The sequence below is a fragment of the Scyliorhinus canicula genome, chromosome 18 (genome assembly GCF_902713615.1).
Source record: "Scyliorhinus canicula chromosome 18, sScyCan1.1, whole genome shotgun sequence".
NCBI classification, from domain to species: Eukaryota; Metazoa; Chordata; class Chondrichthyes; order Carcharhiniformes; family Scyliorhinidae; genus Scyliorhinus; species Scyliorhinus canicula.
The window spans coordinates 33,368,423-33,390,542 of record NC_052163.1 but is presented as its reverse complement, the minus strand read 5'-3'; the positions used below and the strand labels follow the sequence as shown (position 1 = coordinate 33,390,542).

Here is a 22,120-nt window from a genome sequence, read left to right as displayed (position 1 = left end):
CGGGCTCTTTTGTGCAAAAGATGCATTTTGATGCGAAGAAGCAATATAAGCTCACCTGTGCAATATTTAAAGTTGCATGAGCAAAAGATGCAGCAGTGTACATGGAACTAAGTAGCTTTTTTCATCTATAGTGGGGGTTCCTTGACATGTTTTGAAGCAAGGGAGTTGGCTAAACCTTGACTAATTGTCCAGGCCTTGAAAGCAGGTAAAGAAGAGATGGTGTGAGAATGGCAGCACTTTGTGGAGATTGTGGACAGATTAGAAAAGCTGTTGTTGGAACAAGCCCAAAGGAGACTAGTCAAATCCCCCAAAAATCTGTAAACTGAGGGCACCAACTTCTGAACAACTGGGATAAATGGAGATGTAATTTAGTGGAATCCTATAATCTAGGCTGCACTGCAAGAACTAGTCCCATACCATGGGCTAATTGGCCCTTCATTCTCTGACCTTGTGAAATAGTTTCAATCAAAATTGAAATAGACGGCAGCTTCATGTAAGGGTACCAGTTTGGGGGCGTTGGTGACTGTGCCTCTGCCGTTCCCTCCGGCACGGTACTCCGGCACGGTACTCCACCAGTCCAGTGGTAGTGGCGGCCCTGAGAGTTTGGGACCAGTGGGGGCGGCCAGTGGGAGCATCAGTTTGGGCCCCAATCTGTGATAATACTGGTTTGCCCCGGGGAGTTTGGACGGGGGGGGGGGGGGGGGGGGGGGGGGGTTCTGGTTATGGCGGAGAGCGGGGATTGAGAGTGTGGGGGATATGTTTATAGAGGGGAGCTTTCCGCGTATAAGGGCGTTGGAGGAAACATTTGGGTTGGTGAGGGGAAACAAATTCGGGTGTCTGCAGGTGCAGGACTTCCTTCGTAAACAGGTGTCCACCTTCCCGCTCCTACCACTAAGGGGGATTCAGGACAGGCTAGTTTCCAGAGGGTGCATACAAGAAGGCAGCGTCTCTGACATTTAGAAGGAACTTATGGGGGTCTGAGGAGACGCAGACCGAGGAGCTGAAATGCAAGTGAGAGGAGGAGCTTGGAAATGAGATAGAGGATGGTCTATGGGCAGAAGCGTCAAGTAGAGTCAACGCGTCCGTAATATATGCCAGACTCAGCCTGATAAAATTTAAGGTTGTTCACCGGGCTCACATGACAGTGGCCCAGATGAGCAGATTCTTTGGGGTTGAGGACGGGTGTGCAAAATGTGCGGGAGGACCGGCGAACCATATCCACATGTTCTGGACATGCCCGAAGCTTAGGGGATTCAGGCAGGGGTTTGCAGATGTCATGTCCACGGTGTTTAAAAACAAGGATGGCGCTGAGTCCAGAGGTGGTGATTTTCGGGGTGTTGGAAGACCCAGGAATCTAGGAGGAGAAAGAGGCAAACGTTCTGGCCTTTGCTTCCCTGGTAGCCCGGAGACAGATACCGTTAGCATGGAGGGATTCCAAGCCCCCAAAGTCAGAGACCTGGCTATCGGACATGGCTAGCTTTCTGTTTGTTTGGAGAAAATAAAGTTCGCCTTGTGAGGGTCACTGTTAGGGTTGACCCGGAGGTGGCAACCGTTCGTCGACTTTGCGTGAAATTAATCGTCAGCGGAAGGGGGGTGGGGGGGAGGAAATTAGTTTAGTCGGGTGGGACCTGTACAAAAGGTAAATGGCTTTTGCACTTTTTATGGTTTCATGTATATTGTTTATTTTGTTACTATACTGAAAATACCTCTAAAATATTTAGTTAAAAGAAAATTGAAATAGACATTTAATAATGAGTGCAGTTAAATGTCTAATTTTAAAAGCACCATGCTATAAAACTGGCTTTTGCTGAATTTTTATTCTTAACATATGGACCAAATGTACACAAGATAACTGATTTTATTACGTGCTTTACTCTTGTGGGATGCGCTTCAAATAGTGTCATTCTGATAGCTGCTGAAGAGGGAGGCAGGCCTCCAGTTGTAAATGAGTGGAAGATCACAGCTGTTTTTTCACAATGGTGGCAATTGGATGGCTTTTGAGCATGATGCACAGCAGCGAGTCCAGGAGACATTTCTCCTGGATGTGATTTGATGAAGCACTGGAATACACATCACAATGAGGGACAAGAGTCACAAATGACATTGTAGATGGTGTGCCAATTGTTGAATGGATTTTAAACCTGGCGAACCATGTCTGTAATGCAAATAAGAAATCTCTTGAATCTAGTATGAATCAGAAGTCTTCTCTCTGGGCTAATTGAGCAACCCCCTGCAACAGTGCACCTTCCAATTGTTGTCATCAGTTATATAGAGGATTGGGTACTGAGCTTGTTGATCAGTACTACCCCCGAGGAGCAAGCTCCTGGACTGCACCAAGGTGCAGTTAATCTGTCTCTAAACATAGCTGTATTTCTGTGATGTGATATCAGTCCTCTACAGGCCATTGAAGGAAAATTGTGCATTACTTTTATGTAAAATCTTTCTTTGTTCTGGAAGTAGAGGTCCTGGTGAGAATTGTACCATCCTGTACTTGGGTAAATACATTCCAGAAGGGATCATTTTTGAATAGATGCATATGCAAGTTAAATTCCCCTTGGGCACATTGGCACCACATGGACTCTGAAGATGTGTGTGGTGGGATTAAATAAATAAATAAATAAATAAATAAATAAAAGCTTAGCAATTAATAGCAAGATGTTGGCAACTTGGAAAAATCATCTTGTAACATCCAAGCAAATCTATGTAGCTTTGTGCAATTTCCATTAGCTATCTAGCTTTTGGATTGCTCTTTGAATTCTTGTAAATGGTTTTTTTTTCTGGACTTGTGTTCACATTCTCCCCAATCGTCCATACCACACCTCTGCCTGTTCACCTTTTTTGTCCTGCCTCTTTTTTTGTTTCCCATTCTGTGTACCTTTTTTTTTAAGCAGAAGACTCTGTTGAAACAGCCTGTTTGCCAGGACATGTTCCCAGGTTTTGGAAAGGAGAAGCTGAAATCTTTGGCACTGGGTGGATGTTGGGAACCAACTTTGGAGGGAGTCTGGTCAGTTGGTTAACTGCCAACTAGTAGGGTTGGCCAAGGCAAGTGTTCTGCCTGACAGTGATTGATTGCTTCCTGTGTGATGCTTTGAGAACTTGGCAGACCTGTGGGGCAACAGGGGTGGGGGACGGGTTGACAAAGGGGTAGGAAATAGTTAGATTTTCTGTCCATTTAATTGTGATACTGATCTACCATCAATCTGACACCAGTCGTAGAGAGGATTCTAATATAAGCTAGATGTGAGCCCTGCAGTGGTTGTACAAGGAAAGGCCGACTGCCGCATAGTACGAGCTTTTATAATCATCCCCTCGGCCAAACGGTGGAGTCACATGACTAGCCACAGCCAATTGGCAGAGCGGCATGTGGTAATACCACTCTGTGTATATATGTGTGTGCCTCTATTAGGGGATATACAATAGTACTGGCTATTATAGATTTGTTGGTAAGCCCCTGCATAGTTTGTTGGTAAGCCCCTGCCGGCTAGCTCCGCCCACCGGAGCAGTATAAATATCCATGAGGTCTCCTGAGTTGCCATTTTACAGCTCCACTTGAGGTAACAACATCTCACGGTAATAAAGCCTCTTTTGTACCGTTTCGTGTTTCGGTGTGCAATTGTTAGCGCAACACGGCACATGACTTGCCTGTACCAATGGCAGCTTGGTTCTAAGGTAATGTGATCTCCCTAGCCATACTACCACAGATACTTGTGGTGAATGTAATATTATAGATATTTGGTGCTGTAAGGATTAAGAGCCTGTAAGTGTTTTATAAAGAATCTTGGGTTGAAAGATTTTGGGAGGCAGGGGTACGAAGAATCGTTAAGGTTGAACTAATGGAATGTTTGGATTAAGGCTATTCTCTGGAGTTGGATTTCAGCTCGGTAAAACATAATTACTGGGAGAAGCCAAGGTGTCGGGCATTTTACAGGAAAACAGTGAGTTTTAGTTGGAGATGTGAGCAAAAGTAGAACATCTCAGTTCAGAGATATCTGGAGCTAGACTCTTAGCTTATTTCCAACTGGTTCAGAAGAATGTTTACAAGCTGAGCGAGAACCAGCTTCTGAAGAAATACAGCCAAAGTTTCTGCATGGTTCTAACCTGTTTCAGGCCTTGGTGGAATCTCAGACATCAGTGTATTCCTGAGCGCTAACTGCATTTAAACTATGGACTAAAAGCTGAGATGGTTTTTGAGTGGGGTAGTTGTTATTAAAGAAAATGGCTCAAGAAATTTTAATATTATTTAGTAATAACATTTGTTTCAATGTACCATATCCTAATTTCTTAATGAAATCACTCCTTGAGCAAGGTACCGTCTCAGTCTTACGAAATAAAAAAAAATATTGGTTTAATTTTTTAAAATATATTTGAGATTTGAGTATACAATTAAGGAGCAATTGCAGCATGGCCAATTCAGCTACTGTGCACATCTTTGGGTTGTGTGGGTGAGACCCACGCAGACACTGGGAGAATGTGCAGTGGGCTGGAATCGAACCCGCGTCCTCGGTGCTGCGAGGCAGCAGTGCTCACTGCGCCACGTGCTGCCATTTTGCCTGTGTTGCAACTCGTGCACTGGAATTGATTGTGCAACCCAGAGTGTCGTGACCATGTTTGCCTCTAAATTTACCCGTATCTGAAATGTGATTTTTTTTTTTTCCCTGAAATGCTCTTTGCAGATATTGCCCGTCAATTGTTTCCAGCATTTTTGTTTGTTCAAATTTAGCTGACATCTTGTCATTACTGAAGCACTGACGCAGTAATTTTCATCTAATTGGAAAAGCACATCTTGAGCTCTGCCCTCTGATCTTTCCCATCTCCATTCTCGCATGTGTAAACTGTGCACCATTTCTTCTCTCTCCCAACACTCCCATTGGTGACAAAGAATTAGCAAAGAGTGGCATGGATTGAAATGTTCTGCATCTTTTGTCTGGCTGATGGCCTGGCAAAGATCAGGAATGCTATGTAGGGATTTGCAAGCATGAACCTACATCCTGTAACCCTAGGCAACTGTGGATTTATTAACAATCAAAGTGACCTTATTTCAACAAGATCAAAACAAAATTCAAATAGTTTAGCAAATCTTCATAGATGTGAAGAGGAGGCTGTTTGGCTGCTGTTTTAATTGCTTCTACAACCGACTCAGTCCTTTGAAGGTAAAATTGGAAGATCTTAATTGCAACGTAACACTCCTGCTTCATTTAATTACCAAGACACAGCCAGTGAACAAAACCATGGACTTCATACAGCAGCTTATTAGTATAGCAATGTCTAGAAGTTAGTCTGAAGTGATGATACATGGGCATTCTTGCATCCATTCCTTGTTCCAAAAAACTATACTGTCAGATTTATATACTAGCCTCCTGGCAAGCATATTAGCATATTAAAGGATGCAATGTCTAGTTACTGTCATTCCTTAATGCATGCTTCCTCAATTTGAGATGCTGCAAGGATTTATTTTGCCCTTCCCTTGTTTCTCCCACCCCCATCTTGAAGGCATTAAGTTTATTTGGTACACCATTCCAGTTGCCCTCTGATCTGTGTACCTTCCATCTATAAGTCTGATCCTTTATCACTGATGATCACATTTTGTATCTTCACTTGTGGTAGGTTGCAGTGTATACTGATGAGTATATAAGCAGTTTTGGTGATCTTTATCTTCTCCACAGCCAAGGGTGTTGAGAAGTGTTCCATTCTGGCAATTTAAATAAAGGACATGTAATGCCCTGAGTCCACTTCTCCCAGTCCTAAACTGCTGAACCACATACTTTAGAGAGATCATGTGGGAAGTTACTGTAATAGTGTTTGCTGAACTTCACTAATGCTAACTTTTTTTTTTTACCTCGTCCTCTCTCTGCTCACTCCCTCAACATGTTTTGCAGGCTGCAGTGAGAACCCATTGGGCCGCAGGTTGCCCACACTGGATTAAAATCGATTTCAAGCGATTTTCTTTTATAAAATTGAAAGTGATTTTAAAGTGACTGCAGCTCATGAGAGCATCTGGTTTGAGCTGATTGGCTTTATCCTCTGTGCTGTTTCAGTTCAGCTCCATGCATGAGGAAATAGTCACATCCTACTGCACGGTAGCACAAGTGGATACCACTGGTTTCACAGCGCCAGGGTCCCAGGTTCGATTCCATGCTGGGTCACTGTCTGCGCAGAGTCTGCATGTTCTCCCTGTGTCTACGTGGGTTTCCTCCCACAGTCCAAAGATGTGCAGGTTAGATGGATTGATCATGATAAATTGCCCCTAGTGATCAAAAAGGTTGGGAGGGATTATTGGGTTATGGGGATAGGGTGGAAGTGCAGGCTTCAAGTGGGTCGGTGCAGACTCGATGGGCCGAATGGCCTTCTGCACTATATGTTCTATGTTCTTTAAAAAAAATAATTGAGGCTTTTTGAATTTTAAATGAAGCAAGCATTTTTGGTCTGTACAATTCTAAAATGGTTACTTCCTAGCATTCAAATATAACATTGTTAGATGGTGGCCTGCACTTGAACGATGCTGTATGGGTCAGGCATGGAACAATATCGATGACTGTAGGCTTACTGCAGTGAAGTTACTGTGAAAATCTCCTAGTCACACTCTGGCGCTTGTTTGGTTACACAGGGAGAATTCAGAATGTCCAATTCATCTAACAAGCACGTCTTTTGGGACTTGTGGGAGGAAACACACGCAGACATGGGGAGAATGTGTAGACTCCACACAGGCAGTGACCCAAACCGGTAATTGAACCTGGGACCCTGGTGCTGTAAAGCAACAGTGCTAACCACTGTGGTACCATGCTGCCCATTCTAGCCAGCTACATTATAACTGACCAAGAAGTAACGTTTTTTAATAGGGCAATGCTGCCAATATTTATCAAGAAAGGACCTTTTTGCAGCAGCTTTTTTCAATGGCTTTATATTGTAAGTATTCATGTGCTGTTGCTTTTAAGTATTCTCTGGGAAAGGTCTGGAATGTTGATGTTTGAAATACCACTGCTGTAGTCTTGGGACTACTTTTGGCTGTTGGCTGTGGAACAGATCTTTCAAATCATGTTCTGTTTTGATGACCATTTACTTTTGGAAGGGAGTCAGCCGTTCTAACTATTACAGCCTAAAACTAATTTTGGAATGCTAATGTTTGTTTGACATTTTGCAGCCTCTTGGAATATGTGAGATGCACTGGTTACAAAGCCATTTGTGGTATAATATTGGGCATTAATGCTGGCCATTAAGTCAATGACCAAATTTCCTCCCTTTTCATCAGTGGAATGCACAAAATAGTGTAGAAACAATTCTGAGGTTTCTAAACCATGAGCTGCAAGTGTTTCTAACCAGCCCAAAACTTGTTGCCGTTGGCAATGTGGTGGTAGCCATTGCCTTGGGTTGCATTGCTCATTGTGGTGTCCTGCTGCTGGAGGATCTTGACCCAGTGACTGAAGGGAGGACTGTCTACTTCCAGGTTAGGTATGTATGTAACTCCAAACCTGCAGGTGATGACCCCACGTTACTTGAATGGGTGGGGCATTGTCGCTGCTGGGCATTGGTCAGATGCTGATCTTGTAGGCTAATTTTTTAAATCCTGAATTGTGTTGCAGTTTTTGTTGGAGCTGCAACCATCCAGATGTGCATTCCTGATCATCTTTGTGCTTTTTAAAGAAAATTTCTAGGGAGCCAGGATATACCCCTGATGTCACTGTAGCCGCAGTAATTGTGGATAGTCCAGGTAAAGTTGTGGACCATTGTAATGCCCAGGATGATGGGAATTAACAGTGAGAATATCTTGAATGGCATGGAGATGGTTTTAATTGGCTTTGGTCATTGCTTCACTTTTTTGTCTGGAGAAATTAGTTCCAGCAAAGAAGATGAATATCTAGATCTAGCTACATGAGCCCTGATCTCATCAGAAAGCAGATCAAAATGGTGAAGATGGCTGGACTTTGGGCCATTGCCCCAGGGCAGTGATGTCCAGGGGTTACAATAATTTGCCTCCAATGAGCACAACTGCCTTTTTGTGCCAGGAACCCTGGATTTGCATTGCCTTATTTTAATTTTTTTGCAACTCTCCTTAATGCTGCGCTCTACCAGCCTCATCTGGGATTCGTGCTCTGGTCCGCATTTGAACAAAGGTTGCCATGAGTGCGAAGTGGTCTGAGTACATAGAAGGGAATATGTGCTAACAGAAAGAAACATCAGTATTTATTAGAAGTGTGCTAAAGGACCAGTCCATGCAATAAAACGCTGTCCCGTTTTGAGGTGCAGGATATTTTGGTCAAGACTTGAAGTGGAAGTCTGTACCCTTGGTGGCTAAGGAAAGGAGTTTGTGTCGTCTATTGCCTTCCATTCCTTGGATTAATCCACATGACAGATCTGTACGGATTTTGTTGGCTAATTTGCTGTGAGAGATGGAAATACCATAAATAGAAGATATAGCCATGTGGATAACTTTACCCAATTCTTGGAATATACCTACTTGGGTTACTTGGTTGCTTGAGTATGCTAAATGCAAGACCTGGCAGTTGGGGATGAGCAGGTAGGTGGAATTCATAAATATGGTTCTGATAGCTCGTGAACATAGACTCTGGGAGGGGGTGGGGAAGAGATGTTTCCCATGTTGCTGAAGTAACCAATGCACATCTATGACTCAACATTAGAAGCAGAAAAACACAAACTCAAATTAGTGCTGAATTGACTTTCAAATCCTGTTTAAGTTGTAGGCTTGTAAGGTCAATGCAAGTTTATATATTGTACTGTTGGATATTAGAACTAAGATTTGAGTGAATTTAATTATTGTGTTTGTGTAAGAAACTATTAAAACAAGATGTTTGAAGGGCAGCAAGGTGGTGCAGTGGGTTAGCACTGCAGCCTCACGGCGCCGAGATCCCAGGTTCGATCCCAGCTCTGGGTCACTGTTAGTGTGGTGTTTGCACGTTCTCCCCGTGTTTGCATGGGTTTCGCCCCTACAACCCAAAAGATGTGCAAGCTAGGTGGATTGGCCATGCTAAATTGCCCCTTAATTGGAAGTAAATTAATTGGGTACTCTAAATTTAAAAAAAATGTTTGCATATATGGGGGTTTTGGTTTCATTCCAAACTGTCATGCCGTTTATGACGTGAAGGGCAAATGGTGTGGAAAAACTAGGCTGTTGCTTGGCAACAGGGCCACAGAAGTTGGACTTTTTTTGTTTGGAGTGGACCAAGGCAGAAGGAGCTGAGCAGCTGGAGAGGAAATGGCTCTCGGCTCTGCCAGAAGCAGAAGTCAATGGAATTATGGGAGCAAGTCCCAGAAAAAAATCATGGCTCTAGGAACCAGGAATGAAAGCAGGTCCCAGTAAGACTGTAGAAAAAGGAACTGGAATTTGAACAAGGTACATTGACGTTAAAGGGGAAGATAGAAGCTCAGTTAAATGCTGTGCTGAAGTGTAGACCTGGTGAAGTTGGCAAGTGAGAAGCCAACGGTTCATGATAGCTTGCAGCCTGTGTAGCAATAGTACAAGATTGGTGTACCTGAGATTGCGTGCAAGCTTGAATGCATAGGGCAATTCAAGGCAGACAAAATGCCCAAGTGTTTAAAATCCTGGAAGAGGTCCCTTGCTAAAATAGCTGACAGCATTATTTAGAAGAAAATTCTATGGTGTGTCTTTTGAGTGGAGTTTGTGTGGAAGCTGGAGTCCAGTTGTGTAAGTGTAATAATCACCTGGGGGAATTTGGTGAGAAACCCACCAGTTGAATTCTGTGGCAATGCCACTTGGTTTTCAAGTGTGTATGTCTGGTGGCCTACTGGCTTACAGGGAATGTGTTTACGGAGAACATTATGCCCAAGATATATTTTGTGACTTGTGTTCTTAAACGTGCTTACGTTTTGTGAAGCTGTAGGTGGGTTGAAGGAGAGTATTGTATTATATTCACTTTTTTAAAATGTTTTTTCAAAACTAATTAGCAGTGACTCTGTTCATCCATGCTTACTTAAAAGGGTTCCATTCCAGTAGAAATATTAACTTGATCTTCTGTTACAATTTATAAGTACCCAATTAATTTTTTTCCAATTAAGGGGCAATTTAGCATGGCCAATTCACCTACCTTGCACATCTTTGGGTTGTGTGGGCAAAGCCCATGCAAACATGAGGAGAATGTGCACAAACTCCATCTCAGGACCAGGATCAAACCTGGGACCATAGTGCTGTGAGGCAACAATGCTAACCACTGTGCTACCGCACTGCCCTTTCAGTTATAATTTACAATAGCATAATTAGATGGCACCACTAGCTTGACCAAACACTTTTTTTTTTAGATTCGCAGCCTTGAAGTACACTTTCTCATTCACTTTTTGTAAAGCTAGATTAAAGATGTTTATGACGCTGCCAAATGAACCATTGCAATCCCTGAGGTGTATGTGCACCCACAGAGCTGTTGCAGAGGGATTTCCAGGATTTTGACCAAGTGACAGCTGCTCGGGATGGTTAGTCGCTTGGAAGGGAATATCCCAGGTGGTGGTCTCTGGTATCTGCTGCCCTGCCAGATAGTAGTGGTTGTGAGTTTGGAAGGTGCCCTAGTGGTCGAGTTTGGAAGGTGCTGCTTAAGGAATGTGAAGTTCCTGCAGTGCATAGATGGTACACACGGCTGCTACTGTGTATCAGTGGTGGAGGGAGTGAATATTTGTCGAAGGGGTAGCAATCCAGCGGGCTGCTTTGTCCTGGATGGTGTCTAGCTTCTTGGGGTGTTGGAGGTGCAATCATCCAGGCAAATGGAGAGTGTTCCATCACCTTCTTGACTTGATGGTAGGCAGTTGGAGAGTCAGGAGGTGAGTTACTGTCGGATTCCCAGCCTTTTACCTGCTCTGGTAGCCAGAGTATTTATATGGCTAGTCTAGTTGTTTCTGATTGGTGGTAACCCCCAGGATGTTAGTCGGGGATTCATTGATTGGTAATGTCATGGAGTAATGGTTAGATAATCTTGTTGGAGATGGTCATCCTGGCACTTGTGGTGCATACATTAATTCTCACCCAGATATTGCCCAGGTCTTGCTTCATTTGCACAGAGGAGTTGCGAATGGTGCTGAACATGTGATGTCACCACAGAGCGTCCCTACTTCTTCTGACCTTTCCTTCTGAAGGTGGTTAAGCCGAGGACACTACCCTGATCTCCTCCATGTTGTGATGTCCTGGGACTAAGATGACTGACCTCCAACAACCACAAGCATCTTTTTGTGCCAGACTCCAAACCTACGCGTTTTTCCCCCCTCCACCCCACCCTGCTGTGGCCACGCAGTTTTGCTTGGGCTTCTTGATGCCATGCTTGGTCAACTGCTGCCCTGATGGCAAGGGCAGTCAGTCTCACCTCGCCTCTAGCATTCAGTTATTTTGTTGAAGGCTGTCATGAGGTCAGATGGTGAGGCAAAACCTAAAGTCGGCATCCATGAGCAGGTTATTGCTGAATAAAGGCAGCTTGATAGTACTGACCCCTTCCATCACTTGGGAAGACCTCCCATTTACCAACATTGTACTCCATCTGCCAGACCCTTTTCCTCTCAAACTATCGAGATCCCTCTGCAGACTGTGTCCTGTGCACATTTTGCTCTACCACTCATCTTGGTGTCATCTGTGAACTTTGACACATCACACTTGGTCCCCAACTCCAAATCCTCTATGTACATTGTAAACCATGGCAATCTCAGCACCGATCCCTGAGGCACACCACCAGCCACTGATTGCCAACCAGAAAAGAACCCATTTATCCCCAGTCTTTGCTTTCTGTTAGTTAACCAATCCTCTATATAGATGCTAATAACATTACCCATAATGTCATGCACCTTCTTATGCAGCATCCTTTTTTGTGCAATACCTTGTCAAATACCTTCTGGAAATCCAGATGCACCAAATTCCCCGTTGTCCATCCTAGAATTACAGTAAATTAGTTAAACACGTGCCCTGCCTTTCATGAACCCATGCTGCATCTTCCCAATGACAATTTCTATCCAGATGTCTCAATATTTCTACCTTCATGATGGATTCAAGCATTTTCCCCACTAGGGAAAAGCTAACCGGCCTAAAGTTACCTACCTTTTTGTCTACCTCAGGTTTTTTTAATCTGACACAACTGCCCCAGAGTCCAGTGAATTTGGGTAAATTACCACAAGTGCCTTTGCTATTTCCCTCTGCCATCTCTTTTGGTATTGTGGGATGCATTCCATCAGGACCAGAAGTCTTGTCTACCTTTTGGCCCCATTAGCTTGCCCAACACTACCTCAATTTCTAGGTCCTCACCTGCCATAGCATCCTTCCCATTAATCTTCCATTGTGAAGACAGACAAAATACCTGTTTGCCTGTCATTTTCCCATTTATTAAATCCCCCTTCTCGTCCTCGAAAGGATCAATGTTTATCTTAGCCACCCTTTAAAAAATTTTCATTTTGTACATTTGTAGGAACTTTGTTATATTCTGAGCTATAAACTACGCTAGTGTATATCTTAGTTTTTTTTTGGTGGCTTCTGTTGACCTTAAAGTATTTCCTTCTAATCTTTGCTGCTTTGTATGGATTTTCTTTCAATTTGATACTCTCTATATCCTTGGTTGATTATCCCTTTTCCAACAGTCTTTCCTTTTCGTTGGTACATACATTTGCTGAGCACTAAAAACCACTTTGAAAGTCCTCCACTGTTTCTCCATTGTCACACCACAAATCTTTGCTCCCAGTCTATCTTGACAATTTCTCTCTCCTCCCGTGTAGACTCCTTTGTTAAGCTCAGGACACTGGATTTTACCTTCTCGCCCTCCACCCATGAATTAAATCCTACTATAATCACTCCTTCCGATATAGGATCATTACCCAAAGGGTTGCGACTCAATGGAATCCCCTGCCCAGTGAAGCAGTGAAGGCTCCTTCATTAAATGTTTGAGATGAAGACAGTTTTTTTGAAGAATAAAGTGTTATGGTGTTTGGCTGGGAATGTGGAGCTGAGTGCACAAAATGGCAGAGCAGGCTCGAAGGGTCACATGGCCTGCTCCTAGTTCTAATGTTCTTAAGTATTCCTGTCTCATCACACAGGATCAGATGTAGGATAGCTGATTACCTTGTAAGTTCCATTACTTACTGTTCAAGGAAACTATCATCGATTCTATGAACTCGTGCCTGCCTTGACTGACCTGGTTTGACCAAACAACAAGCTGACTAAAATCCCCCATGACAATTGCATCAGTTATTTCTTTGTTTCATAATATAATCTTTATTAGTGTCACAAGTAGGCAGGCTTACAATAACAGTGCAATGAAGTTACTGTGAACAGCCTCTAGTCGCAACATGGTGCCTGTTCGGGTACACTGAGAATTCAGAATGTCCAATTCACCTAACACGCACATCTTTGGGAGGAAATCCATGCAGACACTGGGAGAACGTGCAGACTCCGCACTGTGACCCAAGCTGGGAATCAAACCCAGTCCCTGGTGCTGTGAAGCAACAATGCTAACCACTTGCTACCATGCTGCCCCTATTGAGCGCCCTCAGTGATAGGCCATCGGTGACCTTTTCTCCTTTCCATCCATATGGATTCAATCTTGCTCCGAACCTATATCATCTCTCACTACTGCCCTGAATGTCAGTGCTACAGCACCTCCCTTGCCTTCCTGTCTGACCTTCCATCTCAGCCCTGGATGTTTAACTCCCAGTCATGGCCACTCAATCCTACTCCATGATTTGTGCCATCCAACTCAATTTACCTTTTTTAAAATAAAAATACCTATTTTAAAATGAAAATCCGTAACGCATTAAATATTTTGGCATGTGCATTTTCGTGTTGGAGAATGACCCTCCAACAGTACAGTTTAGTTACAGATGGACTTTTCTTTTAAGCCTCAGTGGCATTTAAAGAATCTGAAACTTTTCAGAAGCCTGCATTATTGGAATGCCATTTTCAGAGGGAAAGCTTGTTTTGAAAACGTACTCCCTAGCTGATATTTTGAAATATTGGTGTGGTTTTATGGTAGTTAACGATTCTAACTTCAATCTCTTTTTTTTTTAATCCAGGAAGAAGATGAAGCAGAGATTGAAAATACTAAAAAATCCCTTCCTGATGAGGGCACTGGTAAGTTCAAACCAGGTCTGTTTTTCTTTGAATCCTTCCATTTAATAAAGTGGCTGAAAGGAACATTAGTGTGGTTGATGGCCAGGTCAACATTCTTTAGATTTTGTGGAGCACACAAATGTTTATGCAACTTGTAAGGAGAGCCATCCATGACATCTGCCTTCCAGGTCACTTGGAGGAGCATGTGGACGATACATTTTACTGAGAACCTTCAAATGAAAGGGTATTGAAAGTTTAGTATCTGGGCTGGGATTCTCTGACCCTGTGCCAGGTCGGAGAATCACCGGGGAGGGGGGGGGGTGGCGCATGAGAAGCGCGCCACGCCGGCCTGCCGATTCTCCGCCGCTGAATCTCGGTCACCTGTGGGATTGCCCCCCTGCCAGTCAGGGGATGTTGAAAGCAGCCCCCGCAGTGATTCTCCGGGCCTTGACAGGCCGAATGCCTAGAGTTCGGTGAGTCCCACCGGTGTGGGTTACATATGGCCGCACCCGGCGGGACCTCTTGAGTACTGGCTGCGGGGGGGATCTGACTCGTGGGGTGCCTCTATGGTGGCCTGGCCCACAATCGGGCCTACCAATCAGGCAGGTTTGTTCCGTGGGGGGTGGGTGGGCTCATTCTGTTGGGGGGGGGGGGGGGGGGGGGGGGGTGCTGGCTATGTTCCTATATGCCGGGCACCTGTACGGCTCCGCCATATTGCCCAGAGGCCGGTGCGGAGACGGGAACCCACGCACATGCACAGACTCGTGCAGGCTGTGGTGCACCTCTGCGAGCAGCGGACACTCCTCCAGTGCAGTATTAGCCCCCTAAGAAGGGGTGCACACCTGGGCCTGGTGGCCTGTTGACGTCGGAGTGGCTCGTGCTGCGGGATCCGAGAATTCTGGCCCTGGTCTTGTGAATCATGCATGCCGCCTTTGGTGCACAATGGAAGATTTACTTTTTTGAGGTGGTTCTTTTTTGTTCATCCTTGGGCATGTGGTAATCATTTGGATTTAGCCAAGGTTTTCAGTACTGATTTGCCCAGAATGATATGTAGAAGTATTTTGTGCTTGACGTTGGGGGAAATGCTCTTTAATTTAAAAATGTTGTATGACATTGGTATCCTTGATTTAAGCATTTGTTAACACATGCTAAGGTGATTCTCCAGGAGCTTCCTCAATGTGCATAGTGCTGTGGGATCGTTTTTCAAATCCAATTTTTTAAGGAAATCTACCACCACCCCACTTGACAATCTTGCGTTGGTCTTTCTCAAACTCAAAGTAGATGCCCAAATTGATGTGAATGACCAGAACCACCTTTTTTGATATGCTTAATCATAAGATGTTAGATTTTGGTCCCACAATGACCATGTTGCTTTACTTGACGAGCACTTTAGCAGTAAGAGGTGGAGTTTCATACAGAGCCATTCGAGGGCAGGCACCAGAGTATGGTGATAAATGGTACTATTTAATGATTGTATTTTAAGGAAGTCAAATGGTGACCACACATTCCAGATGTTGAGGGCAGTCGCTCACCTGGAGTTCCATTCTTTTGTCCGTGTTTGAATCAAGGCTGTGATTAGGTTTGTCCTGGCCGAACCCAAACCGCATGTCAGTGAGCAGGTTATTACTAAATTGGCACCACAGTGGCGCAGTGGCTTCGCACTGCGGCCTCACGGCGCTGAGGTCCCAGGTTCGATTCTGGGTCACTGTCCGTGTGGAGTTTGCACATTCTCCCCGTGTTTGCGTGGGTCTCGCCCCCACAACCCAAAGATGTACAGGGTAGGTGGATTGGCCACGCTAAAGTGCCCCTTAATTGGAAAAAATTAATTGGAACAAAGAACAAAGAAAATTACAGCACAGGAACAGGCCCTTCGGCCCTCCCAGTCTGCGCCGATCCAGATCCTATATCTAAATCTGTCACTAATTTTCCAAGGATCTACTTCCCTCTGTCTAGATGCATCTTAAATGATACTATCGTGCCCGTCTCTACCACCTCTGCTGCGTTTATAAAAAAAAAAAAACTTTCCATGCACATTTCCCTTAAACTTTTCCCCCCCTCACCTTGAAACCGGACCCCTTGAAATTGACACCCCCACTCTTGGAAAAGGCTTGTTGCTATCCATCCTGTCCATACCTCATAATTTTGTAGACCTCAATCAGGTACCCCCTCAACCTCCATCTTTCCAACGGAAACAATCCTAATCTATTCGACCTTTCTTCACAGCTAGCACCCTCCATACCAGGCAACATCCTGGTGAACCTCTTCTGCACCCTCTCTAAAGCAACCATATCCTTCTGGTAATGTGGCAACCAGAACTGCACGCAGTATTCCAATTGTGGCCGAACCAAAGTCTTGTACAACTATAACATGACCTGCCGACTCTTGAACTCAATACCCCGTCCGATGAAGGCAAGCATGCTGTATGCCTTCTTGACCGCTCTATCGACCTGCGTTGCCACCTTCAGGGTACAATGGACCTGAACTCTCGAATCTCTCTGTACATCAATTTTCCCCAGGACTCTTCCATTGACCATATAGTCCGCTCTTGAATTGGATCTTCCAAGATGCATCACCTCTCATTTGCCTGGATTTAACTCCATCTGCCATTTCTCTGCCAACTCTCCATTCTATCTATCTATCTATCTATATTTTGCAGTATTGTCTGACAGTCCCCGTTGCTATCTGCAACTCCACCAATCTTGGTATCATCTGCAAACTTGCTAATCAGACCACCTATGCCTTCACCCAGATCATTTATGTATATCACAAGCAACAGTGGTCCGAGCATGGATCCCTGTGGAACACCACTTGAGACACTCCCTTCCACCACTACTGTCTCCTGTTGTCCAGCCAGTTCTTTATCAATATAGCTAGTACACCCTGAATCCCATGCGACTTCATTTTTTCCATCAACCTGCCATGGGAAACTTTATCAAACACCTTACTGAAGTCCATGTGTATGACATCTATAGCCCTTCCCTCAACAATTAACTTTGTCACTTCCTCAAAGAATTCTATTAGGTTTGTAAGACATGACCTTCCCTGCACAAAACAATGCTGCCTATCACTAATAATCTTCCAAATGTGAACAGATCCTATCCCTCAGTATCTTCTCCAATAGTTTGCCTACCACTGACGTCAAGCAACAGGTCTATAATTCCCTGGATTATCCCTGCTACCCTTCTTAAACAAAGGGACAACATTAGCAATTCTCCAGTCCTCTGGGACCTCACCCGTGCTCTAGGATGCTGCAAAGATATCTGTTAAGGTCCCAGATATTTTGTCCCTCGCTTCCCTCAGTAACCTGGGATAGACCCCATCCGGACCTGGGGATGTGTCCACCTTAATGCCTTTTAGAATACCCAACACATCCTCTCTCCTTTTGCCGACTTGACCTAGAGTATTTAAACATCCATCCCTACCCTCCACATCCGTCATGTCCCTCTCCTTGGTGAATACCGATGAAAAGTACTCATTTAAGTAGCTCACTCATTTCCTCTGACTCGACGCATAAATTCCTTTTGTCTTTGAGTGCGCCAATCCTTTCTCTAGTTACCCTCTTGCTCCTTGTATACGAATAAAAGGCTTTGGGATTTTCCTTAACCCTGTTATCCAAAGATATTTCATGACCCCTTTTAGCCCTCTTTATTGCATGTTTCAGATTTGTCCTCCTTTTCCGATATTCCTCCAAAGCTTCATCAGTTTTAAGTCGCCTAGATCTTGTGTATGCTTCCTTTACCATCTTGGCTAGTCTCTCAATTCCACCCGTCATGGTTCCCTAATCTTGCCCTAGTCCTGCACTCTAATCAACCTTTCCTTAAAAGACTCCCACATTTCAAATGTGGATATACCCTTAAACAGCTGCTCCCAATCCACATTCCCAAGCTCCTGCTGAATTTTTATACTTGTCCTTTCCCCAATTTAGCACTCTTCCTTTAGGACCACACTCGTCTTTGTCCATGAGTTTTCTGAAACTTGCGGAATTGTGATTGATATTCCCAAAGTAATCACCGACTGAAACTTCAACCACTTGGCCGGGATCATTCCCCAATACCAGGTCCAGTATGGCCCCTTCCAGAGTTGGATTATTTACATACTGCTCTAAAAATAACTCTCCTGGATGTTCCTTGCAAATTCTGCTCCATCTACGCCTCCAACACTACATGAGTCCCATTCAATGTTGGGGAAGTTAAAATCTCCCATCACGACCATCCTATTGCTCCTACATTTTTCTATAATCTGTCTACTTGTGGGAGGCTTTTGGGAGGCCTGTAGTAAAGTCCCAACAATGTACTGCACCCTTCCTATTTCTTAGCTCTACCTATATTGCCTCAGTGCTCGAATCTTCCATCGTGCCCTCCTTAATCACAGCTGTGATATCATCTCTGACCAGTAATGCAACTCCTCCACCCCTTTTACCTCCCTCTCTATCCCTCCTGAAGCACCTATACCTGGGATATTTAGTTGCCAATCTTGCCCTTCCCTCAACCAAGTCTCAGTAATACCAATAACATCATATTCCCAGGTCTAATCCACGCCCTAAGTTCATCTGCCTTACCTGCTACACTCTCATTAAAACAAATGCACCTCAGATCACCTGTCCCTTTAGCATTCATCATCTCTTTCCTGTCTACTCTTCCCCATGGTCACAATGAGTTTATTATCTAGTACCATACTGGTTTTGCTGCCTCTTTACTGACTTCTAACTTCCTAATCTGGTTTAAAACCTCTCCAACAGTGTTGGCAAAATCAGCCCCTAGGACATTGGTTCCAGTTCTGCCCAGGTGTAGACCATCTGATTTGTAATGGTCCCACCGCCCCCAAAGCCGGTTCCAATATCCCAAAAATCTGAACCCCTCCCTCCTGCACCATCTCTCAAACCACGTATTCATTCTGACTATTCTAGAATTTCTAGTCTGATTATCTCGTGGCACTGGTAGCAATCCTGAGATTACTACCTTTTTTGAGGTCCTACTTTTTAGCTCCCTAAATTCTGATTGTAAGACCTCATCTCCTTTTTTACATGTATCATTTGTGCCTCTGTGCACCACGACAACTGGCTGTTCACCCTCCCTCTTCAGTATGTCCTGCAGCCGATCTGAGACATCCCTGACCCGTGAGGCAACATACCATTCGGGGGTCTCCTTTTACGACCACGGAAACTCCTGTCTAGTGCCCTTACGATTGAATCCCCTATGACTATAACCCTGCCAGTCTTTTTCCCGCCCTTCTGTGCAGCAGAGCAAGCCATGGTGCCATGAACTTGGCTACTACTGCCTTCCGGTGATGAGTCATCTCCCTCGACATTATCTAAAATGGTATATCTGTTTTGGAGGGAGATGACTACAGGGGACACCTGCACTGCCTTCCTGCTCTTTCTTTGCCTTTTGGTCACACATTCCCTGTCTCCCTCACCAATCCTAATCTGCGGCTTGACTAACTCACTAAACATGCTATCCATGACCTCCAAAATGATGCTCCAAAGTGAGTTCATGTGCAGCTCCAGAGCTGTCATGCGGTCTAACAGTAGCTGCAGCTGGACATAGTTCCTGCACATGGTAGGAGTCGGGGCATCGGCCACGTTCCTGAACTCCAACATTGAGCACGAGGAGCATAACACTGGTCTGGGATCTCCTGCCATTTTTACACTTTACCTTAACTGATTACAAATATAATATCAAATAATGAATGAGTGAAAGGAATAAAGATTTTAATTGCCAATCACAATACGTACCAATGCATAAAGAGTTAAATTTCTCCCAGCTACTGTCAATTGGAGCACTTTCCTTACCAGTGTTGGTCGTTCTGGGTGAGTGTGCTTAACACTCAATTTGGCTCTGTTTCTTGTTCTAAGCTCTGGAGTCGCCAGGTGCCGTTAAGACACCGCCACAAGCTTCAAGGTGAAGTTCAAAGCAATAAAACCGTGCACCAATTAGTAAGTCCAAACAACTAGAGTTTATTATAATACAATTATAATAACTACCCATGCACACGCTAAAAAGATTAAACTTACTCCTATCGCTAAACAACTAATACTTATCTCGAAGGAACTGCTGGGTCAGGGAACAAGGCCTCTTGCTCTGCTCTGGTCTGCAGACTTCAGGTTGGTATCAATTAAAAAGGGAGTCAGGAGTGTCTATCTCTGGTAGCGGTCGTTGGGAGGTACTTACTTGTTGGTGGCTGCTGTCCGAAGGCTGGATCAGGAGACTGAACCATGTGTGGGACCTTTCTTTTATAGGTCCCAGGGGGTCTGCGCCCCTTTGGGCGGACTCCCTTACCTGCTTGGAATCGATTGGGTCTCTTCCCAATCGATTATGTTTGAACCCCACAATCATGGGGCAGTTCCTCGGTCGCTGGGGCGGTTCTTGGGACTTATTGTTTTGGGCTTCTCTGGCTCCAAAGGGTCTGGCCTTCCATAGAATGTATTGATCTGTGTTTAACTTGTTTCCATTGTTTCTGGGGATCGCCCGGTATCACCTCATTAGTATGTTAACTGGTTTCTTTTCACAGTCCTGTCTGGTTTCTGCAACAGTCGAACCTGGTTTCTGCAGTCGTCCCAATATACAATCGTTTTGCAAGCAGTTTGCTTTACAACATGTCCATTTTCCCTGCATTCCTTGCAATCTTCCATTTTGTGTTGGGCAGTGGCTACACCAGCCAATAAGGTCACTGCTTTGCTGTGGTGTTACTCTTCAAATATATCCCCAAAGACCCTGTGGCTGCTGCTAAAGCAGTGAAGCAGCTCATTTAAATACTCACTGCTCGACTCTAATCTGTAGCTCTGCCCACCCCAACAGCTGAATTCCTGCTGAAAAAGGGTACTCTATAAAAGTTTTTTAAAAAAAGGTCATTGCTAAGCAACTGTTGCTTGATGGTGCTATGGATTGCCCCCCCCCCCCCCCCCCGGTCTGCCCAATGCATCACTTTAATAATCAAGAGCAGACTGAAACATGCCAATTCCTGAAATGGTCTGGACCAGGTAGATGTGGAAAGGATCTTTTCTCTTGCCGGCGAGTCTAGAACTAGGGGAACACGGCTTTAAAATTATGGGTCGCACTAATACGACAAGAGAAATTTTTTTCTCAGTTGTGCAAGAGGCGGAGTTCTACTGGAAGTGGGATCACTGAATGTTTTTAAGGCAGAGGTAGATTCTTGATCATGAAGGAAGGTTGTGAACGGCGACCTGATCAACCGTGACCTTTTTTAAATGGAGCAAACTGGAGGGGCTATAATGGCTGCCATCTATGTCTCCTAATTCACCTGATGGGGTGGTAATTGGCTGAGTTGGATTTGTCCTGCTTTTGCTGTAGAGGACATAACTGGGCAATTTGTCACGTGTTGTCGCACAGGACCAGTTTGACTAGAGGTGAGGAAAACATTACTGTTTTGGTGCCCGTGCAGTTTCTGGTGCCGTCTGCTTTTTCTTATCGCCAAGTGAATCAAATGTGCTGAAGACCAGCATCTGTGATGCTGACTACCTCCTGGCGGAGGCAAAGATGAATCATCCACTCGGCACTTCTGGCTGAAAACTGTAGCAATGCTTAAGCCTATAGATGGTATGGACGAAGACTCCAAAAGTAACTGTGCTGTGCAGGGTTATGGGGCAAAGGTGTGGAAATGGGTCTTTATTTCTCTCGTGTTGCCTTGTTCAATTTGTAATATGCATTTAAGTAGCTTGTTGCACTGCTTTTCTGGAACATATCCTGTCCCAGCTGATGTTTCATTATACCAAAAGGAGGGTATCTCCTCCTTTTGAGCTACGGATTTTTAAAGGAAACAAAATTCCAACTGAGGGGTAATTTAACATGGCCAATCCAGCTATCCTGCACATCTTTGGGTTGTGGGAATGTGACCCATGCAGACACTGGGAGAATGTGCAAACTCCATACGGACAGTGGCCTAGAGCCGGGATTGAACCTGGGCCTCGGTGCTGTGAGGCAGCAGTGCTAACTAATGTGCTACTATGCAGTCCCCAATTTCATGTTCTGACCTTCTCCCTAGCTTGTCAATTGTCCTGGTCCCTTTAAACATGCCTACTTTATGGCAGGTAATGCAATGTTTGCCTCGTTGAACCCACTGGGCTGG

The 22,120-nt window shown here is 44.5% G+C and overlaps 1 protein-coding gene across 7 annotated transcripts in view; it reads left to right on the top strand.

Moving 5' to 3' along the window:
- The window catches only part of LOC119952971 (matrix-remodeling-associated protein 7-like), a 116,749-nt gene that overhangs the window by 53,636 nt on the left and 40,993 nt on the right, over positions 1-22,120 (top strand). For 4 of the 7 annotated variants that reach the window (XM_038776627.1, XM_038776630.1, XM_038776629.1 and 1 more), the window contains exon 2: positions 13,999-14,071. In XM_038776627.1, coding sequence (XP_038632555.1) covers positions 13,999-14,071 — 73 coding nt within the window. The remainder of the gene's footprint in view (positions 1-13,998; positions 14,072-22,120) is intronic. The other 3 variants (XM_038776628.1, XM_038776631.1, XM_038776633.1) reach the window with 1 other exon arrangement.